The sequence below is a fragment of the Phocoena sinus genome, chromosome 11, assembly GCF_008692025.1.
Source record: "Phocoena sinus isolate mPhoSin1 chromosome 11, mPhoSin1.pri, whole genome shotgun sequence".
NCBI lineage: Eukaryota > Metazoa > Chordata > Mammalia > Artiodactyla > Phocoenidae > Phocoena > Phocoena sinus.
Window position 1 is genome coordinate 69,397,533 of NC_045773.1, and position 17,833 is coordinate 69,415,365.

The window sequence follows — 17,833 nt, forward strand, 5'->3', positions numbered from 1 at the left end:
TCTGGGGGGCTCGGGGTGGATGGGGCAGTCCCAGAAGGTGGGACACCTACTTCCTCCCATGAAGCCCCACAAAGCACCTACCAAGTGTCAGCCCTGTGCAGGGAGCTGTGGGCACAGAAGCACGTGTGACAAGCAGACACCATCAGAGAAGATATGAACGAGATCTAAGCAGAAGATACACCCACTTCCCCGTGCTGGTCAGTCCCCCTTCCTCGCTCCCCACCAGCCCCCACTCTCTGCCCTCTTCTGCAACCAGAGCCCCCCTCCTGCTGGCTTCCACCTGGGTTTGGCTGATGGGAGGTCAGAGGGTGAGCAGAGAACGGCCGGGCACTTCTCGGCAGTGGTGCTTCCGTCCACAACCACAGCCCCAGCCAGGCGGCCGCTCCAGCTCTCCTGGGAGCCCAGTGACGCCAACTCCTCCCCTGCCCCTTCCTCCCAGGGGTGGGACAGCAGTTTGCTGCTGCTCATCCAGTGCCCTTACAGGCCCCCTTAACCCTGCGCTATAAACAGCCTCTTCCTCACATTCTCCTTAGAATCCTCCCTCCACTTCCCGCAGCAGGGTGGAGGGGACTGACTGACACAGTTACCACCGACTGTCCACTCAGTCCTGTGCCTCCAGCCCAGAAGACCCCCTCGCTTTATAACAACCTGCCGCACAGTTCCTATCGGGTGTCCAGCCTGACGGTCCAAACCCACCCACCAGCACCCTCGCCCCCGATCCCAAGCAAGTCCCAGAGCTGGCCAGACAGCCCGGAGCCTCTCTCTCCACCCACACCTGCAGCTCCAAGTTCTTTCACTCTTCCATCCCACCTTCACCTTAACTCTTACATATCTGGAACATCACAAAGTGGCCATTTAACTGTCTATTTCCAAATTCAACCTGGGAGTTATTCTTCCTAAAACATGAATCGGGGATCCTGCCTCCCCACCTTGTATAAAAACTCTGCCCAGAGTCCTCCTGTCAACAGGACACACTCTGCACCTTGCATGGGGTCACTCAAGCCCTCCACGAGGTGGTCTCCCCATAGCTGACTTTAATCTGCCCTGGCCAAATCAGGATGAACGCATCCATCCTCCCCCCACCACTACCCCCCCCCCCCCCCCCCCCCCCCCCAGTCTCCATGGCTCACTGAGGTCCCTGTGCGCTCCCTCCAGGTTCACCACCAGAGGCCTGTCCGGCCCCTCATTTGATGAAGAATCCCGTACTGCCACCCATGAGCTCTTTGTTTGGTCTCACAGGGAGTCTCTGTGGCCTCACAGAAGATGGGCATGTCCGCGCCTCCCTTCCACCCGCCGTCCCCGGGCCTGAACGCACAGCATGAGCTGACGAGATATCAGATATGAGTAACCGATGCTGGTTTCAGGAATGAACCCCTGGCCTGGTGGGAGGGGCCAACCAGGGTGGGGGCTGGGGGCAAAGGGCACATCGGTCCCCGCCCAGCCCTCCCACAGCACTGAGTCCTGGAGAGTGGCTCCTGATCAACCATTACCCAAGGAAGAAAGGAACCAGGGTGACGGTTCCATGGAAGCCACGAGTTCACCTTGATCTGCCGCTCCCACGATCCTCCCATATCTGACACTATCTCACCATCACCCCGTGTACCCTGCTAGCCTCACCTCCAATCAGGGGGCACGGGTAGGAAGACATACACAGAGCACAGAGGGGACAGGGGTGCCCATGGGGAAGGGGACGCTCACCTTGAGGTTCCCGTCAGCTGTGATTCGTAAGCGGCTGCATGTCCCACAGAAATGCTCAGACATGGACGTGATGAAGCTGACTCGGCCTCGGAAGCCAGGGATTTTAAAGGCCTGTGGGTGAGCAGTGGAGGGGAGGGGATAGGCAGCTGAGTGCCAGCTCTCTCCCCGACATCAGAGCCCTTGCCTCTCGGCCCTCTCCCCAGGAGCCCTGCAGAAAGCAGCCCCCAAGGCCCTCGGACAACAGAAGACTCCAGTATGAAGCCCATGAGCTCTCCGCCTGCACCTGGCCTGCCCCAAACAAAGGCTACTAAAGATGCAGGAACCTGAGGGCAGCACGGCCAGGGACAGCCACGTGGAAGAGCCAGACAAGCACCCGCTCCACCACTCAGTCCAGTGCATCCTACAACAAGTTCCTTAACCTCTGCCCCACGTCGGGCCTGCTTCTGCGTCAGTGGAGCAGGGAGGCTGCTATGATGGCCCCGGAACACTTCCTGCTTAAAAGGAACTGTCCTGCACCACTGACTCCACCCCCAAAGCAGCCCCTGCCAGCTCTCCCGTCCTAGGGTGGAAGCACCACCTTTCTCCTGGCCCCATCCCTGCCCTCCCGCCAACCTTGGCTGTGCTGGATTCCTCCTCCGGCAGCTTCTCCAGCTCCGGCCACTGCTGCCTGAGGGTGTCCAGCATCTCCTTGTAGCTGACCATCTTCTTGAAGTTCCACTTGTTGCCTGTATTGGGGGTGGGAGCTACTCAGTCACATGATGCGGGGACCCGGGGGCTTCAAGTTCACCCTCCCACAGCCCAGGAACCAGTTCTCCGCCGCCAGGCCAGGAGGGCACAAGGTGCCTGAAATGGGTGGATGGAATCACAGCCACGCCCACTCTGAGAAGCCTCCGACCCCCATCGCAGCCCCGGTGCCTGCCCAGGCCCCTCCCCACCATCCCTGGAGAAATTCCTACACACACAGTGGTATCGGGGCCAGCAGCACCCACAGGGGCAGCCAGACCTTGTCCGCCCTCCTCAGCCTTTCCCAGGGTTCTCGACAGCCCCCCGTCGTGTTCTCAGCAGGGCTCTGGTCCAGCTCTGCCGACAGGCCCGGCCTCCTCTTCCCCCACCCACCCTGCCCTGCGGCACTGACCATCGAAGGGCATGTACTCTATGAAGCGCACGTCCAGGGGAAGGCCCTCGGTCAAGGCCACGAAGTCCAGGAGTTCGTCCTCATTCAGGCCTCGCATCACCACACAGTTCACCTGGTCCAGGGATAAGGGGACCACAAGGGCTATCCCCACTGCGTTCTTTTCCAGGGATGACCCTTGTCGGGGATCTGACACCTGCCTAGGCTCTCCACCCAGGGTCCTGTTCCTTGTGTCCATCCCCCAGTTCTCCATGGGTCGGAAGATTCCATGGGTCGGAAGATTCCATGGGTCAGTGGTTTTCTCCCCTCCCTTGTGGGGAGTGGGGGGCAGGGCTGGATGGAGCGGGCCAGGAAGTGGTGAGGGGTACACCGCAGGTGCACTGGCCAGGGCTGGGGCCTGTCTTGGGGCCAGGAAGTCCTCACCTTCACAGGACTGTAGCCCAGCTCAATGGCCTTGTGGATGCCCTCCATGACCTTGCGGAAGCCTGTGGGGAGGGAGAGGAACAGGGTCCAGGCACTGCCTTCCTCTCCCCCACATCCTCACACCCATAGAAAGCGCCAGAGCCACAGGAACCTCAGAGACCGCCGAGTCTGGGGACCAGAGAGTAAATATTTCAGGCTCTGGAGGCCAAGAGGCAAAATTGAGGATAGTATGTAGATATACATCATAAAGATTTTATTGACTAAATTCAGAATATGGTAATAATTGAGTATAATATTTGTAACACCACTCTGGAATAGAATGAAAGAGTGGAATTCTTTTTGCAGGGATAATATGTTGCTTAATTGGTATTCATGGTTAATGTTCCCTATCATTAAATTCATTGCAAATGTTATCTGCAAAATCCATTCTTGGCTCGAAGGTTGTAAGAAAAACAAACCAGGCAGGGTGCTGGAGTTGGCTGGTGGGCTGTAGTGTGTGGACCCTGATCTAGGTGAACCCCCTCATAGCCCAGATGAGGAAACCGAGGTCCAGAGACAGGCAGGGCTCAGCTGGGGGTCTCGCACAGAAGGCAGGACCCCCAACTCCCTCCCAATGCCTGCTCTTCACCAGTCCGACCGTTCACCCACTCTTCATATTCTCACCGAGCACCTACCAAGCGTAGGTGCTGGGCCAGGGCTGGTGAGCGATTCCCGTGCACGTGGCTCTCTCCTATCTCTGTGGTTAGTGCAGTAAATGTGATCCCAGGCTGGCTTCTCCTCCCCACCGCAGCTCAGTCCTGTATCCAAACATGTGAGCGCCTCCGGCATACCGGCCCCTCCCCCACCCCCAGCCAGCCTCCACGGTTTCCTTGCAGCATTTTCAGAGTAAGACGGCAGGAAGAGACAGCAAAGGAAAGACTGTACAGCTTTTATACAAAATGCCGTTAGGATAATCTATAAGGTCTCTCTTCCGTCAAGCCCTCTCCCTCCAAAAGGAGGCAGGGGACACAGGGATATGAATGGGAAGCAGATCTGGCATCAGGATCTACTGTCTCCGATCCTCATTCCAGGAAGGAGTCAAGGAGGCAGGGGGCATGGGGAAGTGGGGCTGGGGGTTCTCTGGGTAAAGCTCACAGTTATACCTTCCACTTTCCCACCTCAGAGCCCCTGCGGTTCTCGACTGACATTCCTCCTAAGAGTAAGCTCCCTTGATCTGACCACCCAGCTCCTGAAGGGCCAGCATGAATGCCTCCTCCTTGAAGCCCTCCCAGTCTCCCCCTGCTGGAGGAGAGAGCCCTAGAGAGAAAGAGTTCTCTCTTCCGCTCTGCAATGCTTGAACTGACAGCACAAGACAAGCAAAGGTGGTTCCGTGGCATCACACCTTTCGGCCCTTCGTAGCCTGTAAGGCAGGACAGTGTCCTGTGCGTCTGTCCCCTCCACAGCACCTGGAGCAGCCTTTAGAGGGCAAAGACACTCCCCCCGCCAGCACTTCCTCAGCACACTGCCAAATATAAACAGGAAGTCACACGCTGGGGGAGGGTGGAAAGAGGAGTGGGGCTGAGAGCTGGAGGCTGTTTCCAGAGAAGCAGAGGGAAAGCTGGGTCTCCCCGGCATCTCTCTGATCCTCCAGAGAGGTCTCAGTAGTGCACCACCCTCCCCAAATCAAAGGGCATCTGAGCCTGTGCAGAACCTGCCATCCCAACCTGGGGCCCACGGATGGTGGGCGCTGGCCTAGTGAGACCCGGGGCTCAGGCCCCTCCGCTCTCCACTGCCACCCTCTCTGATGAAGCCTGGCAGGAGGAGGCTGTGGGTGTGCTTGCTGTAGGGGGTGAAGGAAGAGGCTTACAACAGGATGGGCTCAGGGAGCATCCTTAGGTGCTGGGGGACCCTCAGCTGGCAGGGCTGGCCCTGTCCCTGGAACCCCAGGGCAGCTAGCTGCTTTCACCCCAGGCTGCCCCACATTTCCTCAGAGCTCACTATAGGGTAACCAACTTGTCTCAGTTTGTCAGGGACTGTCTTGGTTTTAAAACGGAATGTCCCGTGTTGTTGAAACCCTCTCAGTCCTGGGCAAACTGGGGACAGGGTAGGGGGAGGCTGGTCACCACAGCTCATTAGCATCCGATCCCAAAATGTCCCCAAGAGTGTGGCTACAGAGACAAGGGACCTTTAGCAAGACTGAGGGATGAGGTGTAAATGCCTAGGCTTAGCTATAGCCCAGACACCAAGAGGGAGACCAGGCCCCCTGCACCGGCCACAGCTCCCCAGCTACGAGGGCCTGGGAGGGTCACCGTCCACCGTGAACCCCATGTGATCACCTTTCCTGCGGACGATGAACTCAAACTTGGCTGGTACCAGCGTGTCCAGGCTGATGTTGATGGTACCGAGGCCAGCTTCCTGAAGCTGCGGCAGCAGCCGGGCTAGGTTGATGCCGTTGGTGGTGATGCCAATGGTCCTCAGCCCTTCCAGCTGGTGGAGCTGTGCTGGAGAGAGAACAGCAAGGGGTATTAGCCTTCTTGCTCTTGGTGAGGCCAGGAGAAGGGCTGGAAGGGGAAACTCTGAGCCAGATAAGATGGATGGAAGAGGGGCTCTCTGTGGACCTCTATTAACCAGGCTTAGCTGAACAAGAAATATAAGAAAAGAAACAACCAAAAGGTTAAACACCGAGCGCTCACCTTGCTAGAGTGCAGACGGGATCTGATGGATCAAGGAGACCGGAGCCCAAAGTGCACACTGGAGACGGTTCTATACAAAGTGTGAGGGTAACTAGCTGCACCCAGCTTAGCAGTCACCTAGGCAAGAAGCAGGAGGGGCCCTGGGCCTGTCAAGGAGGTTGCCTGTCTGGGGAGCTATATATGGATGAGTTGGGTACGTTGGTCTCCCTCCCATGCCTGTGAGTAGGAGGAAGGCAGCAGCTTTTACCCCAAGGCTACAGTACTTAAGCGAGCTGAAGCGGGTGGGGGCAGCCCTGAGTAGCTGCAGATACTCAGGAGACGGGATCCCTGGAGTCCAGAAGAACTTCACTTCCCTTCTCCACAAACTCAGGGGCAACCAGCATAAACAGATATAGCACTGACAGCCAGGCCAACAGAGGCCTTGGACACTGAAATGAGTACACAGCTAAGAAGCAGTAAATATGGGCTTCCCTGGTGGTGCAGTGGTTAAGAATCTGCCTGCCAATGCAGGGGACACGGGTTTGAGCCCTGGTCCAGGAAGATCCCACATACTGCGGAGCCACTAAGCCCGTGCGCCACAACTACTGAGCCTGCGCTCCAGAGCCCGTGAGCCACAACTACTGGGCCCTCACGCCACAACTACTGAAGCCCACGCGCCCTAGAGCCTGTGCTCCACAACAACAGAAGCCACTGCAATAGGAAGCCCACGTACCACAACTGGAGAAAGCCCACGTGCAGCAACAAAGACCCAATGCAGCCAAAAATAAAAATAAAAATATACATTAAAAAAAAGAATCAGCAAACATTTTAAAAGAATGCTGTGATATGGGGAGGGGGAAGGGTAAGCTGGGATGAAGTGAGAGAGTGGCATGGACTTATATATACTACCAAATGTAAAACAGATAGCTAGTGGGAAGCAGCTGCATAGCACAGGGAGATCAGCTCAGTGCTTTGTGACCACCTAGAGGGGTGGGATAGGGAGGGTGGGAGGGAGATGCAAGAGGGAGGAGATTCAGGTTTTTGTGAGATGTTACAGAAAAATCCAAATGAACTTTTTGGCCAACTCAACAGAAGAGTGAAAGAGGAAGAAGAAAGGACAGAGATAACAGAAGATGACTCTTTCAAAAATCAGAGTTAGATAAACATAGATGCAAAAATCCTCAAGAAAATATTATTAGGAAATGAAATTCAACAACACATTAAAAGGATCATACACCATGATCAAATGGGATCTATTCCAGGGATGCAAGGATGGCTCAACATCCACAAATCAATCAATGTAATACACCACATTAACAAATTGAAGAATAAAAATCACATGATCATCTCAATAGATCCAGAGAAAGCATTTTATAAAGTTCAACGTCAGTTCATGATTAAAAACTCTCAACAAAGTGGGTATAGAAGGAATGATCCTCAGCATAATAGAGGCCATATATGACAAGCCCACAGCTAACATCTTACACAACAGTGAAAAGCTACATGCTTTTCCTCTAAGATCAGGAACAAGAGAAGGATGGTCACTTGTGTCACTTTTATTCAACATAGTATTGGAAGTCCAAGCCACAGCAAATGGAAAAGAAAAATAAAAGGCATCCAAATCAGAAAGGAGGAGGTAAAACTGTCACTATTTGCAGATGATATTATACACAGAAAACTCCAAAGACTCCACCAAAAAACCATTAGAACTAATCAACAAATTCAGTACAGTTGCAGGATACAAAATTAATATGCAAAAAGTCATTGCATTTTCATACACTAATAACAAATTATCAGAAACAGAAATTAAGAAAACTTACAATTGCATCAAAAAGAATAAAATACCTAGCAATCAATTTAACCAAGGAGGTGAAAGACTTGTATACTGAAAACCATAACACGCTGATGAAAGAAATTGAAGACAACACAAATATTGATAAATGGAAAGATATTCTCTGCTCATGGATTAGAAGAATTGATATTGTTAAAATGTCCCATACTACCCAAAGCAATCTCCAGATTCAATGCAATCCCTATCAAAATTCCAATGGCATTTTTCACAGATATAGAACAAACAATCTTAAAATATGTATGGAACCATAGAAGACTCTCAATAGTCAAAGCAATCTTGAGAAAGGAGAACAAAGCTGGAAGCATCATGCTCGCTGATTTCAAACCATATTACAAAGCTACAGCAATCAAAACAGTATGGTATTAAAAAAAAAACAACAGTATGGTATTGGCATTAAAAAAAACACATGGATCAATGGAACAGAATAGAGCCCAGAAATAAAGCCATGCACATAGAGTCAATTAATTTACAACAAAGGAGACAAGAATGGAAAGGACAGTCTCTTCACTAAATGGTGCCAGGAAAACTGCATAGCCAAGTACAAATGAATGAAACTGGACCACTATATTATACCATACACAAAAATTAACTCAAAATGGATTAAATATTGATCTGAAACCATAAAACTCCTAAGAGGAAACATGCAGTAAGCCCCTTTGACATTGGTCTTGGTGATGTTTCGGATTGGACACCAAAAGCAAAGGCAACAAAAGCAAAAATAAGTGGGGCGACATCAAACGAAAACGGTCCCACACAGCAAACGAAATGGAAAGTCCACCTACTGAATGGCAGAAGATATTTGCAAATGATACGTCTGATAAAGGGTTGATATCCAAAATATATGAAGAACTCATATAACACTAAAAAAAAAAACCTATTAAAAAATGGGCAGAGGATCTGAATAGACATTTTTCCAAAGAAGATACACGGATGGCCAATAGGTATATGAAAAGGTGCTCAACATTACTAATCATCAGGGAAATGCAGATCAAAATCACAATGAGATATCACTTCACATTTGTTAGAATGGCTATGATCAAAAAGACAGGAAAAACCAAGTGCTGGAAAGAATGTGGAGAAAAGGGAACTCCTGTGCACTGCTGGTGGGAATGTAAATTGCTGCAGCCACTATAGAAAAGAGCACAGAAATTCCTTAAAAAATTAGAAACAGAACCACCATATGATCAGCAATTCCACTTCTGGGTATTTATCCAAAGAGAGTGAAAACATTAACTCAAAAAGATATATGCATCCCTATGTTCACTGTAGCATTATTTATAATAACCAAGATTTGTCCATCAGTGGATGAATGGATAAGGAAAACGTGGTGTGTGTGTGTGTGTAATGGAATATCATTCAGTCATAAAAAAGAAGGAAATCTTGCCATTTGTGACAACATGGATAGCCCTTGAGGGCATTATGCTAAATGAAATAAGTCAGACAGAGAAGACAAATACCATATAATCTCACTTATATGTGGAATCTAAATAAAACCAAAAAGAAAAAAAAAACCACACCAAAAAACCAAACCAAACAATAATCATGGATGTGAACAATACTTATGTACAAGGATGTTAATCGGTGAGCAATACATAACAAAGGGATGTAGGAAAACATCCAGATGGCCAGCAACAGAAAACTGGCTAAATCATGCTTTGTCTAAATGATGATGGAGTATTATGCAACTAAAAATGACTCTGTAAAAGAATAAGTTAGGATGTTGGGAAATACACGTCACATTAAATCCAGAGGGCAGGTTAAAAACACTAGTTGAAAACTAGGTGCAAAGAAAAAAGACAGGAAGGTCGCCAAACCAAAATGTTGACAGTGGTTACAGTTGGGCAGTAGTGATACTATTTTTGCTTATCTGAAATAAACATGTATTACTTTTGTAGTAAGAAAATGAAAGTTTAAAAATAAAAGTTGTTTTAAAAACAAAGAAAAGAACTTTCCTCTGGGCCTCTGACAATATGGAAAATTAGTAGTAGTTTTTGGCTCCCTCCACCAAATCAACCCTGAAGAAACACAGAATCCAGGAACTTAAAAAAAAAAAAGACAATCTCGAGAAACTCACAGGAAGATGGACAGTCCTTTTGAGCTGGTATGGGGGAGGGGGTGTGTAGCCTGGGGTTGAAGTAGACTGGCAGAGAATGGAAGCAGTTAAAGGAAAGCAAGGCAGTTCAAGCTCTCTCCTTACCCTCATCCACTGATGCCTCAGAACAATCAATGCTGTCCGCTTCCTGAAGAATTTGGTGGTAAGAGCTCCAGAGAACTAGCTTAGGAGGTCAGCTCAGGGAAGCTGCCAAAGCCCTGCTGGGATTCATCCCTCCACCCTCCCCCTCCAAAGCCCCAGGACTGGTGGATTAAAATGGAGAGTAACTGCCTCCTTCCAAATCTGCTTCTCTCCGAGGGTTTGAAGGTGAAGGTCTGTCATATTACATCACTCCAGGAGGTGCCATTCTCATCACATTCTAAGTCAACAGCATCTCCCAGAGTTATGCAAGTACACAACCTGCGCTGTCCTACGTGGCCAGGCTGGTCACTGGTGGGGAGATTACAAACATGAGTGAATAACTGTGATTTTCTGGGATCTTGAGCTCACTGGGTCTATTGAAGACTAAGATCTGGCCTTAAACCTTTTCCCATTAAGCAGTGCCATACAGAATAGCTAATATCCGCAGGGGAACAAACTTACTGCCTAAACTAAGGAGACCCTTGAGAAGTACAACCAGTGCTTCCCCCACCAAAAACAAAACAAAACAAAAAAACCCGAACACCCCCAACCCTCTATATATATCAATAGAAAAGAAATGATCAAACAGACCAAGAATGTAAGATAAACATAAATACAATAAAAGAAATAACAGAAGATATTAACAATATGAAACAAAATCTTTCATTATAAAAGGGAACAAGGGAAAGTAGTAGTTAAAAACAGTATTGTGAAATAAAGAACACAAGAAATAAGTTAAATGGTAATATCAACATAGGAGAAATTGATGAGTTGGGAGGTAAGATTAAAGGGCTCTCCCAGGAAAAAAGAGGAAGAGAATAAGATACCAAAATATATTTTAAGAACTGTGGAGGCCCTAAGTAGAAGAAGCAACATCCAGATAATAGAAGTCCCAGAAAAAAATTAAACTGGAGAGAAGGAAGGAATATCTGAAAACATAACAGAGTAATGAAGAAAAGTTTCCCCAAATGTAACGCAAACGTAATAGAATGAAAGGACGATGTCACTGAATGCCAACAGGACAGATGAGGAAAAGCCTATCCTAGACACATTACAGTAAAATTTAAGAAAATCAAATAACAAAGGCAACACTCTAATAACTTCCAGAGAAGAAGTGTGTATTACCAAGAGCAAAACCCAGACTGACATCAGACTTTTCGCAACAGCCAGACTGACTGTAAGGAGACAATGCAGTGACATTCTTAACATAATGAAGGAATGAACCTTGGACATAAGATTTTAAAAGCATTCAAAATATTATAAAACTACTACTTTAAAACATTTTAAAAAACTACCTGGTATGTCAGATTTAATTAGATTCACCATCAAAATTAGAGTCACCATTAGACTCACATCAAAAAACTTTTAGAGGGGGCTTCCCTGGTGGCACAGGGGTTGAGAGTCCGTCTGCCAATGCAGGGGATATGGGTTCGTGCCCCGGTCTGGGAAGATCCCACATGCCGCAGAGCGGCTGGGCCCGTGAGCCATAGACGCTGAGCCTGTGTGTCCGGAGCCTGTTGCTCCGCAACGGGAGAGGCCACAACAGTGAGGGGCCCATGTACCGCAAAAAAAAAAAAAACTTTTAGAGGAAATATTCAAATAAGAAGAGAAACAAATTCAGGAGATGCTGTAAGAATTATGGAAATTATGAATGATCAAATACCTTGGTAAAGTTTGTTGTTATCTTAAAAGGCAGAGCGTGTGCTTACAAGAGATACAGAGGGGCAGACTATTTGTAATGACCTGAAAGAAAAATTATAGAAAATATCAACAATACAGGTGGGGGAGGGTTGAAAAAAATCAAGGGCCTAAGAGTGTGCTAAACTTTTTGCCTTGTGAGGAAGAAAAAAGGGGGAGGATCATTTATTTAAAAGTCAAAAGGAGGAAAAAGAAGCACAAAAAAAAGCATGACAGAAAAAAAGTGTAGAAATGAGTCCGTTTCAACAATTACAACAAAGGCAACTAGAATAAACTTGCCAGTTAGAAGTCAAAGATTGTCAAATTCGATCAAAGTAACAGCTATGTGCTATTATAAGAGACATATCTAAAGTGTAAGAATACAGAAAGGTTTAAAATGAATAGATGAAAACATAAAACAGCACACTAAAGCTAAAAGCAAGCTGATATAGCTTTAGTAAAATAAAATACATAGACCTTAAGACTAAAAGTATCATCATGGAGAGAGACCTACTACACAGTGATAAAAGATCCAATTTATGAAGAAGATATAACAATTCTAACCACATATGAACCTAATAAAATCACCTCAACTATAGATAAAATAAAAGCAACAGGACCTCTGGGAGAAACTAACAAAACCACCTACTTATTTATTATTGGCAGGCCAAGCAGATAAAAAGCCAGCCAAGATTGACATAACCAAAGGTTTGGGAAATAAAATTAACCAGCTGGATCCAATGAACAAATATAGACTTCTTCATGTAATAATTAAAGGACAAGCTCCTCAAGTATATAAAAAACATTTATAAAAACTGCCAATATACTACGTCATAAAGCAATCCTCAATAAATTTAAAAGGATAAGTTTCATAGAGATAAGATTCTCTGACCACAATATAATTATACTTTAATAAAAATATGAATTAAAATCCTCATATTTTGAAATTAAAAACACTCCTAAATATCTCATAGATCAAAGAAAAAATCAGAATTAAGAAATACTTAGAACTACATGTTATGAAAATAATAGGCTACATTAGGACAGAAACGGAAATAATGAAATAGAATATGAATACACAATAAGAGGTTCAACAAGTTCAAAAGTTGGTTTGTTAAGAATAGCACAATGGACAAACCTCTTGCAAGACTTAACAACAAAAAGAGATAAAGACACAAATAAACCACATTAAGAATAAAAAAGACAAAACTGCAAGTAAAACTAAGATAAAAAGATAATAAGAAAATATTACCAACAATTTCATACAACTGACATAATGACAAATTAAAAAAAAAAACTATCAAAACTGACTCCAAAAGTAGAGAACTTGAATAATACAGTAACTATTAAAGAAATTGAAGATGCAATTAAAAATCTCCCTACAAGGGCTTCCCTGGTGGCGCAGTGGTTGGGAGTCCGCCTGCCGATGCAGGGGACACGGGTTCGTGCCCCGGTCCGGGAGGATCCCAAGTGCCGCGGAGCTGCTGGGCCTGTGAGCCACGGCCGCTGGGCCTGCGTGTCCGGAGCCTGTGCTCCGCATCAGGAGAAGCCACAACAGTGAGAGGCCCATGTACCGCAAAAAAAAAAAAAAAAATCTCCCTGCAAAATACCAGGCACAGACAATTTACACGTGAGCTCTACCAAACTTTTAAAGAAGTGATTACCACCAATGTGATGGTGTTAGAAGGTGGAGCTTTTAGGAGATTAGATCATAAGGATGGAAGGATTAGTGCTCTTATAAAAAAGATCCTACAGATCTCCCCAGCATCTTCTGCCTTATGAAGATAGAATACAATGAAAAGTCTGTGACCCAGAAGAGAGCCCACACCTGACCATGTTGGCGCCCTTATCTTGAATTCCAGCCTCCAGAACTGTGAGAAATCATTTGCTGTTCATAAGCTACCCAATTTGTGGTATTCTGTTTTAGCAGCCTGATACACTACCTAACTCATTCTTTGAAATTTAATACCACAAATCAGTTAAGGCAGGCATGAAAAAGAAAAATCATTCACCCAATTCACTCACGGATATAAATGCAAAAACTTACACAAAATATTAACAAACTGAACCTAACAGTAGACAAAAGCATAGCAGACCATGCCTAGGTTGAGCGTATTCCAGGTACAATATCAGAAAAGCTATCAATGTCATTCAGAGTAACAGAGTAAAAATGAAAAATCATAGATCATCCTAACACACATTAAGAAAGTGTATAATTAGGGCTTCCCCTGGTGGCGCAGTGGTTGAGAGTCCACCTGCCGATGCAGGGAACACGGGTTCGTGCCCCGGTCTGGGAAGATCCCACATGCCGCGGAGCGGCTGGGCCCGTGAGCCATGGCCGCTGAGCCTGAGTGTCCAGAGCCTGTGCTCCGCAACGGGAGAGGCCACAACAGTGAGAGGCCCGCATACCACAAAAAAAAAAAAAAAAAAAAAAAAAAAAAGAATGTCAACCACGACAATAATAGAAAATATAATTTTAAACATGACACTGCAACTCTCAGGATCCTAGCATAAAGCAGAATTCATCCAAGATGGTTAAAATAAAGAATTTAATGAAAGGACTACTCACAAAGGTGTGGGCAGACTTAATGGTCTCAACAATGAATAGTACAGCACTCAGACTAGAAACACTAGGGATCCATAACCATGCCTAGGGCCAAAAGGACCTGGGGAGGAAATTCAGTTAGGAGTCCAGTTAAGTCACCATGGAAGACTGGCTGCCCTGTAGGAGTTTTAGCTCTGAAGGGAACTTAGCTACAGTCAAAAACCCAGCATAGAAATAGAGCAGGGAGCAGAAAAAAAAACAAAAAACAAAACCTAATCTCATTGGCCAAACCCATCAGGAACCCAACAGGCAAGGGACCCTGGGTGATGTAGTCCCTAGGGGCCAACTACCTAGAGCAAAGAACGGGGCAAAGGAGGGAAATGGCTGTGGGAAGGTGAAGATGTGAACAAAAAAGATGTCAATTCGGGCTTCCCTGGTGGCGCAGTGGTTGAGAGTCCGCCTGCCGATGCAGGGGACGCGGGTTCGTGCGCTGGTCCGGGAAGATCCCACATGCCGCGGAGCGGCTGGGCCCATGAGCCATGGCCGCTGAGCCTGCGCGTCCGGAGCCTGTGCTCCGCAACGGGAGAGGCCACAGCAGTGAGAGGCCCGCGTACCACAAAAAAAAAAAAAAAAAAAGATGTCAATTCCCCCAACTTGATACAATGCAATAAAATCCCAACAGATACACAAACAATGAACAAAGGAAATTACAGAAACTATTCCATTTACAATAGCAACAGAAAGAATAAAATACTTAGGATTTAACTTAACCAAAGAGGTGAAAGCCTTGTACAATGAAAACTACAAAACACTGCTGAAATAAATTTAAAAAGACATAAATAAATGGGAACACATCCCATGTTCATGAATTAAAAGACTTAATATTGTTAAAATATCAATACTACCCAATCTACAGATTCAATGCAGTCCTTAACAAAATCCCAATGATATCTTTTGTATAAATAGAAAAACCCATCCTAAAATTCATATGGAATCTCAAGGGACGCCAAATCATCTTGAAAAAGAACAAAAAACTGGAGGTCTCACATTTCAATTTCAAACCTTCCTACAAAGCTACAGTAATCAGATGTGTGGGATTGGCATAAAGACAGACGTAAAGACCAATGGAATAAAACAGAGCCCAGAAGTAAATCCTCACATATACGGTCAAACGATTTTTGACAAGGGTGCCAAGACCATTCAATGGGGACAGGACATTTCAACAAATGGTGTTGGGAAAACTGGATATTCGCATGCAAAAGAATGCAGTTGGACCTAAATGTAAAACAATAAAACTCTGAGGAGAAATCATAGGAATAAAGCTTCATAACATATCCAAGAAATCACTGCCAAATCCAATGACCCAAAGGCACTGGCAACAAAAGAAAAAACAAACTGGACTTCATGAAAATTTTTTAAAATTGTACATAAAAGACACTATCCACAGAGCAAAAAGGCAACCTACAGAATGGGGGAGATAACTGAAAATCATATACCTGTTAAGGGATTAATATCTAGAATAACAGAGAACTAAAATTCAACAACAGAAACAACCCAATTCAAAAATGGGCAAAGGACTCAAAGAGACAATTTTCCAAAGAAGATATATTAATGGCCAATAAACACATGGCAAGATGCTCAACATCACTAACCACTATGGAAATACAAATCAAAACTACAATGCAATACTACCTCACACTTACTAGGATGGCTACGATAAAAAAAAAAAAAACAAACCAGAAAACAACAAGTGTTGGTGAGGATGTGGAGAAACTGGAACCCTTCTGCACTGTTGATAAGAATGCAAAATGGTATAGCCACTGTGGAAAACATTATTGAAGTTCCTCAGAAAACCCAGAATTACCACATGATCCAGCAATTCCGTTTCTGCGTATAAACCCAAAAGAATTGAAAGCAGGGTCTCAAAGAAATATCTGTACATCCATGATCATAGCAGCATTATTCACAATAGCTAAAACATGGAAGCAACCCAAGGTGAACAATGAATGAATTACCAAAATGTAGTGTATTCATACAGTGGAATATGATTCAGCCTTTAAAAGAAATTCCTCAATATGCCACAGCATGAATGAACCTCGAGGACATTATGCTAAGTGAAATAAGCCAATCACAAAAAGACAAATACTGCGTGATTCCACTTATACGAGGTTCTTACAGTAGCCAAAATCATAAAGCTAGAAAGTATAATGGTGGTTGCCAGGGGCTGGGGAAGAGGAGAATGGGAGTCGTTATTTGACAGAAACAGATTTTCAGATTTACAGGAGACTGGAAATAGATGGCGGTGATGGCTGCATAAATGTGAATGTGAATACTTAATACCAATGAGCTGTACATTTAAATAAGTTGGTAAATTTTATGTTATGTGTATTTTAACACAATAAAAAAAGGAAAAAACATCCCAACAGAATTTTCCAGGGAACTTGGTAGGCAGATTCTAAAATTTCCATGGATGGACAAAGCTTAGAAGAGCTAAAGCACTGCTGAAGAATAGAAAGGACTTGCCTTATCAGATAATGGACTTATTATGAAGCTACGGAGATTAAGACTGTATGATATTGACACAGAGACAGACAAACTGAATAGAACAGAACCCAAAACAGACCAATGCACACATGGTAGAGTTATGGAGGAAGTGGGAACTATTTAGTAAAAGGAACTAGAAAAAATGACCATTCACGTGGAAAAAAATGAAACTGGAGTCCCTGAAATTATCCACAGATTAAAGACTTAAAAGCAAAAAGCAAAACTTTAAATATTCTAGTAGAAACATAGGTAGTTGTTCTGACCTTGGGTGAGGTGTTTCATTAATAAGTACAAAAAGCACTAACCATAAAAGACAGAACTGACCAATTCAAGAACTACTATTGTCAAAAGAATTGTTACACAAAGCATGGCTTGCTTTTCAAATTGGAAGAAGACATTTGCAACATACATCAAGAACTTGGAACAAACCAATATGAAAGGATAAATAACCAAATAGAAAACTAGGCACATGATACGATTTGGTATTAAAGAGAAAAATAAATATACATGGCTAATAGGTGACAAGATGACTGACCTCATTCTAAACAAAGAAGCACAAATCAGGACCACAATAAAATAGCATTCTATACCCAGTCCACTGGCAAAAGTCCAGAATGATAATACTGAATGTTGGGGAGGATCCAGGGGATCCTTATGTACTGCTGGGGAGAGTGTAAAGTGGCGCAACCACTGTAAGACAATGCCAAATTGTTTGCCAAGATTAAACATTCACATATTCAGTAACCCAGCGAATTCCACTCCTAGAGAAATTGTATACCAAGACACATGAATGAGAATACAAGTATTTAAAGCAGCACTGTTTATGATATCAATAAACTGGAAACAACCCAAATGTTCACTAACAGGAAGTGTGGTATATTCATTTAATGGAACAGGAGATCGCAGAGAAAATGAACTGCAGCTCTGGATGACGTATGTTAATTTCAGTTGCGTCAAAAGAGTAATTCCTGAAAGACTGCACACAGCACGATTCTTTTAAAGTTCAAAAACACCATCTCAGTTTTAAAAAGCAAGGGAATGATAAACACCACGTTTAGGAGTGTTTCCTTGGGAGGGA

At 45.3% G+C, this 17,833-nt stretch overlaps 1 protein-coding gene across 5 annotated transcripts in view; it reads right to left on the reverse strand.

Annotated features, from left to right (window-relative positions):
* MOCS1 (molybdenum cofactor synthesis 1) overlaps positions 1-17,833 on the reverse strand; it is a 37,950-nt gene that overhangs the window by 5,747 nt on the left and 14,370 nt on the right. For all 5 annotated transcript variants that reach the window (XM_032648398.1, XM_032648400.1, XM_032648397.1 and 2 more), the window contains exons 4-8: positions 5,569-5,733; positions 3,254-3,315; positions 2,834-2,945; positions 2,311-2,423; positions 1,699-1,809 (exon numbers count right to left, since the gene is read on the reverse strand). In XM_032648398.1, coding sequence (XP_032504289.1) covers positions 1,699-1,809; positions 2,311-2,423; positions 2,834-2,945; positions 3,254-3,315; positions 5,569-5,733 — 563 coding nt within the window. The remainder of the gene's footprint in view (positions 1-1,698; positions 1,810-2,310; positions 2,424-2,833; positions 2,946-3,253; positions 3,316-5,568; positions 5,734-17,833) is intronic.